The 12,002-nt window shown below is 59.3% G+C and overlaps 1 protein-coding gene across 1 annotated transcript in view; it reads left to right on the plus strand.

The window, feature by feature from the left end:
* Positions 1-1,341: 1,341 nt before the first annotated feature.
* The window catches only part of ADCY5 (adenylate cyclase 5), a 143,411-nt gene continuing 132,750 nt past the window's right edge, over positions 1,342-12,002 (plus strand). The window contains exon 1 of the mRNA XM_084870286.1: positions 1,342-2,628. Coding sequence (XP_084726412.1) covers positions 1,468-2,628 — 1,161 coding nt within the window. The 5' untranslated portion in view covers positions 1,342-1,467. The remainder of the gene's footprint in view (positions 2,629-12,002) is intronic.

Below are 12,002 nucleotides of genomic sequence, written 5' to 3' on the forward strand. Positions count from 1 at the left end.
GAACATTTTAGGTGAGACATCGGAGCTGGGTTCCACGCGGCCCCGGAGCCGGGCTTGAGCATGCCCACGGGGCGCCGGGGCGGGGGCCGCGGCCCGGCCCGGGGCGGAGGCGGCCGCGAGTCCTTGTGAGCCGAGCGGAGCGGAGCAGAGGCCGGAGCGCGCGGGGGGCGGGGAGGCGGCGGGAGGAGGGGATGCGGAGGGCGCTCCCGCGGAGGCCGGCGGGCGCGGAGGGAGGAGCGGCGCGAGCGGCCGGCGCGGAGCAGGGCCCGAGGCGTGCATGGCGCGCCCTGAGCTGGGCTCCCGCGGGCCCCTCCGGAGCGCCCCGGGGGCGCGGCGGCTTCTGGGCGGGCCCCTGCCGGCCGCCTGCCTCTGAGTCCCGGCCCTCGATCCCTGGATGCCGCGCTCTCCGGGAGGAGCCCGCCTGCGCTGGGGCAGAACGGCGGCGGCAGCGCCGCGCCGGATCCGGCCCTCCTCCGCCTAGTCCTCCGGCATCACCCGGCCGCCGAGGGCCCGAGGAGCCTGGAGCCTGCGGAGCCACCGGCGCGACCGTCCTCCCGGGCCGGCGGGTCCCGGCCGGCTCCCCTGCGTTTGGGGGAAGCGGGCGGCGGGAGGGGAAGGGCCGCGCTGCGGGAGCCGGTCCGCGCCCCCGCCCCCGCCCCCCGCGCGGACGCGCTGAGGGCTCGGCCGGGCTCGGCGTTCGCGGGGGCCGCTCCCACTCTCGCCGCGGGAGGTGGAGGGGGGGATGCGGGCGCCGGCTCCCCGCGGGCTCCAGGACCCTCCCCCCAGGGCTCCGGAGCGGTTGCTCCGCCTGCCGCCCCCTCCCCCGTCCTCTCCACCCTCCATCCATCCCACCTCCCCCCACCCCTCCTAAGGAAATAATGCTGGCTGCTGGCGCGCGTACCTCCCAGTCGCTCCCGGTCCGCCGCGAGGAGAGGGCACCTGCTGGGTGTCCGCGCCGGGACCCCCGCCGAGCCGCCCCAGCCGCCGCCGCCGAGGCTTAACCTGCGAGCGCCGCGCCCGGACATTGGCGGTCCCCGGGAGGGAGGCGCCGCCTGCAAGGACACCGCTCCGTCCGTCCCGCCTCGTCCGCAACTCCGGTGCCCGCGGAGCCCGCGGCGAGCCAGGAGCCAGGAGTCCGGACCTCCCTCTGCGTGCGGCGCGGCCGGTCCCCGCGGCCCTCCAGCTGGGCGCCAACTTCACCTCGGACCCGGGACTCTCCGCTCGGATCCTCAGCCACTTCTCATCGTCTCGGGGCTGCTGCGCCCGCCTCCCGGCTCGCCTCCTTCTCCAGAGCTCAGGACGGGGGTGCCAAGATGCCCCGCTGCTGCGCAGGGCCCCGGGCCGCCCCCGACGAGTGACCCGAGCCTGGTCCCCTTGCTCGGCCGCCGTCCGCCCTCCCCGTGGACACCCCCGGCCCGGCCCCCGGGGGAGGAGGAGGAGGAGGCAGCAGACGAGGCCGAGGGGGGGATGTCCGGCTCCAAAAGCGTGAGCCCCCCGGGCTACGCGGCGTTGACAGCGGCGGCGGCACCCGCGTCCCGGGGCAGCTCGGAACACCGCTCCGCGTGGGGAGCGGCCGAGGCCCGCGCCAATGGCTACCCCCGCGGCCCCGGGGGTTCGGCCCGCGGCTCCACCAGGAAACCTGGGGGGGCTGTGACCCCGCAGCAGCAGCAGCGCCTGGTCAGCCGCTGGCGCCGCGACGATGACGACGAGGACCCTCCGCTGAGCGGCGACGACCCCCTGGCCGGGGGCTTCGGCTTCAGTTTCCGCTCCAAGTCCGCCTGGCAGGAGCGCGGCGGCGAGGAGGACTGCGCGCGCGGCAGCCGGCGGCAGCGGCGGGGCGCGGCCGGCGGGGGCAGCACCCGGGCGCCCCCTGCGGGCGGCGGCGGCGGCTCGGCGGCGTCCGCGGCGGCGGCGGGGGGCACGGAGGTGCGCCCCCGCTCGGTGGAGCTGGGCCTGGACGAGCGGCGGGGAAAGGGCCGTGCGGCCGCCGCCGACGAGCTGGAGGCCGGCGGCAGCGCCATCGAGGAGGACGACGACGAAGGGCGCGGGGATGACGGTGGCGGCTTGGCGGGCGCGGGCGCGGGCCCCGGCGGCGCGGTGCTGTCGCTGGGCGCCTGCTGCCTGGCGCTGCTGCAGGTATTCCGCTCCAAGAAGTTCCCGTCGGACAAGCTGGAGCGGCTGTACCAGCGCTACTTCTTCCGCCTGAACCAGAGCAGCCTCACCATGCTCATGGCCGTGCTGGTGCTGGTGTGCCTCGTCATGCTGGCCTTCCACGCGGCGCGGCCGCCGCTGCAGCTGCCCTACCTGTCCGTGCTGGCGGCCGCCGTGGGCGCCGTCCTCGTCATGGCCGTGCTCTGCAACCGCGCCGCCTTCCACCAGGACCACATGGGCCTGGCCTGCTACGCGCTCATCGCCGTGGTGCTGGTGGTGCAGGTGGTGGGCCTGCTGCTGCCCCAGCCGCGCAGCGCCTCCGAGGGCATCTGGTGGACCGTGTTCTTCATCTACACCATCTACACGCTGCTGCCCGTGCGCATGCGGGCCGCCGTCCTCAGCGGAGTGCTCCTGTCCGCCCTGCACTTGGCCATCGCCCTGCACACCAACGCCCAGGACCAGTTCCTGCTCAAGCAGGTAAGGGCCCGCCTGGCCACGGGGACTGCACTGGGAGGGGGCCAGCGGGCCAGACACCCCCCACCCTCTCACCCTTTTAAAGTGGTAAAAGGTGGCAGAGACATGGCGGTGTCATCTGTGTGGTGTCTCTCAGCCCCTTAACCCGCCCTCAGCCCCAGCGTTTTCATGTATGAAAGGAGTGCCTTGTAGTATAGGAAATCTTCCTGGCGCCTAAGAAACACACACTAAATCATAGCCATGGCTGTCGAGATAAGAATGAGGAAGGGTGATAGGGAGCAGTCCCTGTATAGGTGTACAGGCCCCTGACACAAGGGGCTGGGCCCTATAGCGGATTCTCCCACACAGAGCACGGTTTGCGGGTTTGTGGATGGAGTTCTGGATGAAGGGCCGGGGAGAGCAGACTGTGGGCACCCGTGGCCCAGTCTCAAGCAAGAGAAATGATAACCTTGCCAGTTGTCTGAGGCTCGGACGGACAAATTGTTTCCGTTTACAAAAGTGCCCCAAGCCAGAAAGCTGCTGCCAGCGAAGGTAGGAAGGGAGCCTCTGGGCTGCGTGGTGGCAGTCCCCCTCTTTGCCTGAGCGAAAAGCTAGTGTTGGACATTGTGACGCCTTCCTATGGATGATCCTGGTTCTTGCCGGAGGTGTGGGGTGTTTCTTTTCTCCCTGCTGGGACTGGTTGGGTGAACACAGTGAGACTTGGGAGGAAGTAAAACTTTGGTAACTGGGAGAGAGGAATGCTTGCCATCCTGCCCTCAGGGTGAGACCAGATGGGCACACCTCCTCCTTTTAGCAGTCCCCTGGTCTGTGGCTCCATGGACCTCATCCACTGACCCTGCTGAGCCTGCTGGTTTGCACTTAGCTCCCCCGGGAGAGAGTCCAGCGGGCCCGTGTTGTAGGCTAGTGGTCTCTTGACCACAGTGCCCACTGCAGCCCTCTGAGGCTGTCTGCCTTCTCTGTAGAGCCTCTTAACTATATATTCCATTGTCATTGCCTTCCTCCTCCTCCTCAACTCTGATGCCTTTCTCAGACTTCGATCCTGTGGAGGGCGAACTCTTTCTTGCGGGGTTCTCCTGTGCCCCTGACTCTCACCCAGGGAATAGCACCGGTGTGCACTCCAGGGCTCTGGCTGCACTTCCAAATGCTCTGTGACGGGGAAAGAGGGCACCCGCAAGCTCTCTGGGCCTCAGGTTCCTCTATTAGAGAATCACGAGAGGTTCCTTTAGAGTTCCACCCTCCTCGGTCCCAGCCCTCACCTGCCAGGAGCCCTCTCCTTCCCTCCCCGCTGTGCCGGCCTCTCCCTCTTCTGCACGGGAGCAGTCGAGTCAGAGCCACAGAGGGGCTGCTCTCCAGGCTCCATTGGTTTTGCTTCTCATTCAGTGGCCTCCCCTTGGGCTCAGGAATCCTGAATTATATGGGTTTTTCCTCTTCTACCCTCTCTCGTCTAGCACAGGGCAGGGCACTTAGGCGGGATTTAGTAACTGTTGCCCGTTTGGTTGGGTTCCAATGTGTGGAGGAGGTGGGGTGGTTAATGCTAAGTTCAAGTTTTTTTGTGTTTTTTTTTTTAAATCTGGGATCAGAAGGAAAACTTTAGACATCAGCTTTGAACTTGAGAGAAACCTACCGAGAGGTGATGGTTTAAAAAAAAAAAAAAATTAACTGTTACTGTTAGTGCTTGAAAGACTTCCACTCCTTTGACCTGAGGACCCGAGCTGTCACGTGGGTGTGGCAATTTTGGGGGTGGTTCCTGGCTCGGATAGGGGTAGCTTTTCTGCAGGGGGAAGGGCATGTCCTCCACACAGAGCGCTAGAGACTTCCTGGATCCTTTAGATCAGACTGGGAGGCAGGGTCTGATGACAGCCGTAGCATCCCGCATGTGTGATTTCCAGAGGTTGGAGTCAGATCCCGAGGGACTCCAGCTGCATGTTAGCCTGAGAATGTCCTGGCAGCAACAGTGCCTGGTCCCCCTTGCTAGTTCCTCAGGCCAGCTCCTCCCTTCTCCTCCCCATCGCCACCCGTGCCCCACCCCGGCCCGTTCCACCCACGGTGGTCTTTAGACCTTTGCTTGGGTGTAGGCTTTAGGGTGGGTATAGCAGAGCTTGTTCTGAATGGTCCGTACAAGGGAAGGCTAACACTGTTTCTTCTTGGCTTCAGAGGAAACTGTGTCTTTTTGTTTGTCTTTGATTTACCTTTCTGATGGTGCCTGTCATAACATTTTTATTTCTTGAGCAATGGTGGGGAAATAAATGCAATTGGGACGGCCCAGCACGAACGTCTGCCTCAGGTTACCCCGGCGTGGCAGGCAGGTGAGGCTGGCTTGGTCAGATGCCATCCCTCCTAAGTACCCGGTACTGTGCTAGACAAGCGATGGCAGCAGAGGAGAAACCCATGTAACTCAGATTCCTCAGTCCAAGGGACGCACGTGCTCGTTTCTTCGATGAGGACCCTGGTCCAGGGAGGTGGGGCAGCGGGGCCGTGGGCACACAGCAGACCCTCCAGAAACCGTCGGCGTTCCTTCACTTCTCTTCCTGCCAGGCTGGCCCTCGGACCCTGGGGCTTTATTCTTCCCCAGCCCCTCGTGCGTGTTTGGAGCTCTGCCCTTGGCTCCGATTAGGAGGAGAGAACGTCTGGTTTCTTCACACGTGCCTTCGGATGGATTCTCCTCAGAGGGAATGGGGAGGCGAGCTGGGGCAGTCCTCTTTGGGAAGGATGCGTTTTCTCCCCTTCACCACACCTCAGGCTCTAGCTCTTCCCCCTGGTGTCCTCCTGTCCCGCTCGGCTCTTTCTCCCTCACTTCCCCTCTCTCCCCTCCCCCTCCATTCCCCTGTTGCTCTCTGCCCGCCTCTCCTCTCCTCTGCCTGCCTGCCTGCTCCTCTCCATCTCTTACTCGCCACCTGCAGCCCCGCGGCCTCTCCTTCTGTGCTCTTCTCGTCTCCCTGTGGTCTCCTCCGTGGAGTACAGTAGGAGCGTCACAGGGTTGTTTTTTTTTTTTTTCTCCTCCTCCTTTGCGTGCTACAAGTCCCTCTGTTACACCCATACCATAAATAACACGCGAGCATCTGCCAAACACATTCCTCACTTGTGTTAATAGGCTGTGATGATGCCGGAGCCTGTTGCCATGGCAACCCCATTTTTTGTTTGACTGTATCCCACTCTGCCACAGAAAGGTCTGCAGGCACTCACACACAAACAGGCACGCTCGCACAGCGATCGCATATGCTTAGCTATTAAAGGTTATTTTGGAGAAAAGTCTCTGAGCCTTGCGAGGGTGGGTGGTCATTTTGCCAAGGAGAGGAGCGCTCCCCACTGTCTGGTGTTACTTTAGGAGGTGATAATGGGGGGAAGAGCTCTTTGGGAAGTAGAGAGTTCTGTTCCGTGCGGGGTATTATTATTATTCTGCAGCCACATTAGACCTGTCTGAGGTGGCTTCTGAGGAGCCCGTTCTGACCCCCTGTGGGTCCCGGGAGCGGGAGCGGGGGAAGAGCTGTGAGAGGAGGTGGCCTGGAGAGCCGGAGGAGGCTGTCCTTGCAGCGAGGGATGACCCCTCCTCCACCCAGCCTCCCTGCAGCTCCTCCTCCTCTCCCCTCTGACCCTTTTGGAGAAACTTAGTGATTCTCTGCATTTCATCCTTTGTGCCTGTTTGAACCCACACCTGTCACCAGTTGTTCAAGATATCAGAAAGGCGCAGGCACTGTGTGGATGATGTCTGTGAGTGTGTGAGTGCCTGCAGGGAGGAGGCTGGGGATGGATGGGGGCGGGAGCCGACTGCTGTGGCTGCCGAGGGGTGGGTACAGCAATCGGCTGTGCATGCGTGCGTGCGTGTGCGTGTGCGTGTGTGTGTGCGTGTGTGTGTGTGTGTGTGTGTGTGTGTCTGGTGTGGGCTGGCCACAGAGAGTGTATGCGTGTTATGCAGATGTGTCTGTTGCGTGGGCTGGCCCCGGGGCTGTGTGTCTGACAGTTCCATGGCTGGCCCAGGTGATGGAGGTCGGCCTGGGAAGCCTTTGTGTTGACTTTGAAAGGAGTCCTTGCAGCTCTGTCCTGTTTATTCTTGGCTGGTGGGTGGCTTCCTGTGGCTGCTTGCCTTTCTGATTCTGGGCCTTGAACGCCCTTCTGACCTTGACCTCTGACTTTTTAGGAAAGTACCTTGGATGCACCCCCCCCCCCCTTTCCATAATGAGGTCAGGGGCTAGACTTGAGTGATTAGCCCCTCTGACCCCTTTCAAACACCCTTTCTGTCTTTCTGGTACTCAGCGCTCAGCTGCCCGGTGAGCCCACTGAAGGGCTGCCTCCTGGTTCTGGAACTTGGCCCTGAGGCCTGTTCGGTGGGTCATTGTGGCTGCCCCATGTGTGCTCCTGACAACCACCGCCTGGCTGACCGCCTGGGTGGTGTGGAGGGGGACACACTTCCACTGCAACCGCCGGAAACTGGGGATCGCCTGCTACCAATTACTTCCCAACACCCGCATTCCAGGACGGAGAAATCGGCCTTTGTGAACTCCCAGCCGCACACCAGTGGGGGTTGGTGCTGCTTTTGCAGCCGAGGAGGGTCTCCATGTCTTGCCTCAAGGCTAATTGCATTTGCTAATTATTTTTGCTAATTGCTTTCGATTATGTTGCCTCCTCTATGGGTGGGAAGGAGGTGCTTGGAGGGGAGCAGAAGCCTCTGGGGTGGGGGGTTGAGCAGGGCTCCTAGAGGGGGGTTCGTTTCCTAGACCCCAGGGATGCCTCTGCTCCTGTGAGGAGGACTGCGGGAATGGCAGAGACCCAGCGAGGAGCAGAGTGATCGACTGCTGTATTCGCAGAATGTTCATTGTTAATAATTCAGTGTAAGTTTTTATCCGAAGCGAGAGCAGGAGGTCTGTGTTTTGTGGAACGTAGAACGGTGTGCTCATGTTCCTGTACAGAGAGGACACGGACAGTGTCTCAAACCCCATGACGGAGATCGGCCCAGCCTCTCCGAAGTGCTGAAAACCGGCTTCACAGGCCTGGACAGCCGCTTCCCTGCACCGCGGGGCCCCGGCCAGGAGTCAGGGCTGGGGCCGGTGCTGGGCCGGGCCTCCTCCTCTCCGGAGTGATGTGACTGGAGCTCCCACCTTGGTCCCAGCAGGAGATGGGGTGCGTGCTGGGGAGAAGGGCACCCCATGTGGAAGCTCCCTACCTCTTGCTGGGTAGCTTCCAGTCCACAGCTGCCCCTCGCTGCCCGCTCCCACCTCGGTTAATGTTATTGAATAGACCCTCCCTTCCTCCAGTTGACGGACAGACGTAAACCCCACCTGCGGCCAGACATTCCTGAGCTCTGAACCACCAATCAGCACCTGCCAAATACCCTAAGTCCCCATTCCTAAATCCCTAGGTCCTAATCACCAATCTGCATGTGCTGAGTGCCCTAAACCCCGCCCCCTATCCTTAAAGGTGCTTGTTCCCCGGCCCTCGCTCTCTTATGCGCCCTTTCTCTGGAAGCAGTCGGCAGGGGTACCCTTCTCTCCAATAAAGCCTGTGTCCTGCCATCCCGGTCTCCGGCTGCCCTCTCTGTTTAATCTATCAGTTTTCCTGTGGTAGGTCCAGATGGTGCTCGTTTGCTTCCCGGGAGCAGGAGCCTGTGTTGGTATTGGAAACAGCTGGTTCCGGGAGCTCCGACATGGGCCCGTAGACCCTCTGGGTGCAGTTACATACGTTCGGTTGTCGCATAGCCTCCGTCATCCATGTGTGCCAGAGGAGGATGGCTAGCTGATGGAGGGTGGGATCAGCGTTCCCTCTTCTCTCCCAAATACAAAACTTTGTGATGACTGTTGGAAAGCCCTGCTTTCCCTGCCTTATCTCAGGGCAGCGTCCACGTGCAGGGCAGAGAAGATCTCTCGTTACGGCAGCCTGAACAAAATCTGGGGGTTTCCAGTTATGGGACCGTGAGCTTCATGTGCATCTGCATCCTGGGCTGGCTCCTGGGAAAGACCGATGGAGTCTGGGTTTGGTTCATAGGCAAATCCAGTTCTTAGGAGGATCGAAGTCCCCTGTGAAGCACCTTGCTCCGTGCTAGAATGCAGAGGACTGGAAGTCCTTGACGTCTCAGAGAACATCGGGAAGGATGGGGACATCTAGCTGGGAGGAGAGCAGGCTGTAGCAAGGTAAGAAAACCCGGAGAGACGGGCAAGCCATTACTGCTGGGATCCCTGTTGTCAGGCAGTAGAAGAGGGACTACATTTATTTCCGGTTGCTCCCAAGGGGTGATGGGTGGAAATAGTTGATAGATTTCAGCTCCAGGTAGGAGTTCCCTTCCTAGTCTTTGGGGTTTCAGCCATCACACCAGATGCCTCCTGGGGTAGCCAGCTGTGCCAGTGGAGATGGTCCAGTGGAACCCGGATGGCTGTCTGCCAGGCTTGTTACTGAGGAAACGGTGCGTTCTGCTTCCAAAGGCCTGGAGTGGGGCCCAGGATTGGATCTAGTTTTCAAAGTTCCCCCAGTGGTCTTGATGACCAACTCTTAAGTTTGGGATCTTTGACCCAGATAACCGCCCAGGTCACCCCCAAACCTGGGGTTCTGTGGTTTGGTATCTTGCAGCAGCAGGACTGCCTCCTAAAGCCCATTGGCGAGTCCTATCATTGTGCCCATCTCAGCTTCCGTGCAGAGGAAGCAGATCACTGTGGACCCACCTGGAGCTGCACAGGTGGGGCGGGTGTGAGTACTGATGTGGAGATGTAGACACAGAAGGCGAGTGGTCATGGAGGAATCGGAGGGGAAGGGTGCCCCAGAGCTGGACTCACATTCTCCTCCTGTTCCTCCTCCCAACCATTCCCAGCCCCACTTCCTGTCTGAAGCAGAGCAGTCCACGGCTCACCATTGGTGGGGGTTGGGGCAACTTAGCAGAAAGACGGACCTCAGTTTAGTCTTGGTTTATTCATTTAATTTGTCTGGTAAGGGGATAGTAAAAACCTTGAGGATATCCAGGTCTGGAACAGATAGTAAAGGATGAGGAGATCGGGTATGGAGGAGGGAGGTTAGAGGTAGGGGCTTAGGAGATGGTTTGAAGGAGAAGGAGTCGGAAGGAAAGGAAGGGGAGATTGGAACTCTGAGTGTGGGGATGGGGAAGAGCTTGGAAGTGGGGGCAGGGATGCTCTGGGGGAACAATGAAACATAGTCACAGAAAAGGGGGGGCGGTAAGACAAACAAACATCGAGAAACAGTAGTGGCTTTATTGTGTAGGCCAACCTCCTGTGTCAGCGTGAAATCCACCCCCCTTCCCCACCCCTACCCTCTCTTTCTCTGGGAGGGTTAGGAGCTGTGGCTTCAGGGCGTGAGGTTTCCTGACCTCACACTTGGGTGGTCCTGTCTCCCCTTCTCTTAAGAGTTCCTGGGCTTTTTTTTTTTTTTTTTTTTTTTTATCACAAAGGTCACTGAAGTCCTCGTTGGCTTTTGGAAGGATTCCCGAGGGACTGAGTGCCAGCCTCAGTGCCCTGGCACATAGAAGGTGCTCAGTGAGGGTTTGTTCGAATGAATGAATGAATGAATGAATGAATGAATGAATGGATGAACGCGTGAATGCGTGAATGGGTGGCAGGGTGGGTGGACAGCTGCACGCAGACGCTCTGCTGTGCCGAAGTGCCAGACCAACACCTCCACAGGAGGAAGTGATGCAGCTCGGCGTGGAAGCCTATTTCGGGGATTGTGATCCTAAACTCCGAGCAGGGCTTCCCAAATCCCTCCTCTGCCATTTCAAACGTGTGTCTTCCTGGAAACAGAGAGCTGTTGCCTGGCACTGCCGGGACGATATCACTTCACAGACTGGAGAACGATTATTAAGCCATTCTTTTTGACTTCTCCCTATTCCTTCAGACAACAACCATTTATTAGGCGCCTCCTGTGTACCAGGCACTGTGCTGGGCCGAGGGAGTTCCCAGGTGATTCAACCTGCGTCCTAGCTCCTAGGACTGCCGTTGGCTCAGACTCTCCCACTCCGTGTCCTTTGAAGGGGCGTTAACGGATGTTCCACACACACACATGCAGCCCTGCGTCAAATAAGTTTAGGAAATACCGGGTGATACAGAATTCTTTTAAAAAAATTTTTTTAAATATATTTTTTAATTGATTTTTTTTTTTACAGAGAGGAAGGGAGAAGGATAGAGAGCCAGAAACATTGATGAGAGAGAAACATCGATCAGTTGCCTCCTGCCCCCCCCCCCCCCCCCACTGGGGATGTGTCCGCAACCAAGGTACATGCCCTTGACCGTAATCGAACCTGGGGCCTGTCAGTCTGCAGGCCAACACTACCCACTGAGCCAAACCGTTTTCAGCAAACAGAATTCTTTACTACAGGACTTGAAAGCTGTTAGTATGTTCATAGGTACTAACATTTTCCCATGTCAAACATATTTGACCTAGAACTGATTTTTCAAGGGACATACCAGGGGGCATCTGTGTTTGTTTAAACTCGCAGCTGCAGGGGGCGGAGTCTGTCAGGGTCCAGCCCCTGCCTCTGGGGCAGACCTTGGCAAACTAACCTAGACAGGGGTGATTGTTGGGGACTTTCCTCCGCAGGAAGGAGATTGCCCAGCTGGCATCCGCTAGCTGCCAGTTTTAAAGTCTCATTCCCCATCTGGGTCCAGAATCCTTTATCAAGTGAAATGACGGGGCTGGAAGGGACCAGGGAGATGCCTCCTTCATCTAGTTTCAGTTTCTCTTACGGGTTTCTGTTGCATGTTTACTGCAAGCCTGGCCTCGGGCTTATCCCTCACATACACGACCTCATTTAGTCGTAATATCAGCCCCACGAGGTAGACATTTTTATCCCCATTTCCGGACTGCAGAAACTGGCCTTAGAGAAAGTAAGTACCTTCCCCAAGGTCACGCAGCCAGCGAGCGTAGCAGATGGTTCAGTGCCGGCCCATATTCCCCGGGCATGTACCTTCCCACTCTTGCCAGCCAGACGTCCAGCTGTCAGCACCTGAGGGCTTGCTTTCTCTGGCTCCGAGCCCCTTTGTCTGCTCAGAAATGCTGGGCAGTTACCACCCCAGAGCAGCGCTCAACCAATGACTGCTGGGTGCTGGTGGGTAAATACCCCAGCTTCTTTGCCCCGGGGGTGAGGGGATTCTAACTCTGAGGCGTGTTTTTCAGGGGTTTCCAATCCCATAGAAGGATTCGGCTCTGGTTGTCCACAGCTGGTTTGTAATTTTATCTTGGTGGGCAATTTTATCTATCTTGGAACTTTTTGTGTGTGACTTTCTTCCCTTCCCTTTCTCACTCCTCCACACATTTTCTAATGTTTCCTGGAGTGAACTTCCAGAGAAACCGCTTGTTCTCCAATCCTTGTCTCAGGGTCTTTTTCTCAGGGAAGTGCACACTGAGAGTGCAGAAGGTAGGGGTCTAACCAGGTTTGACTAGAGGCC

This window comes from Pipistrellus hanaki (genome assembly GCF_964339955.1).
Source record: "Pipistrellus hanaki genome assembly, chromosome: 2".
Classification (NCBI taxonomy): domain Eukaryota; kingdom Metazoa; phylum Chordata; class Mammalia; order Chiroptera; family Vespertilionidae; genus Pipistrellus; species Pipistrellus hanaki.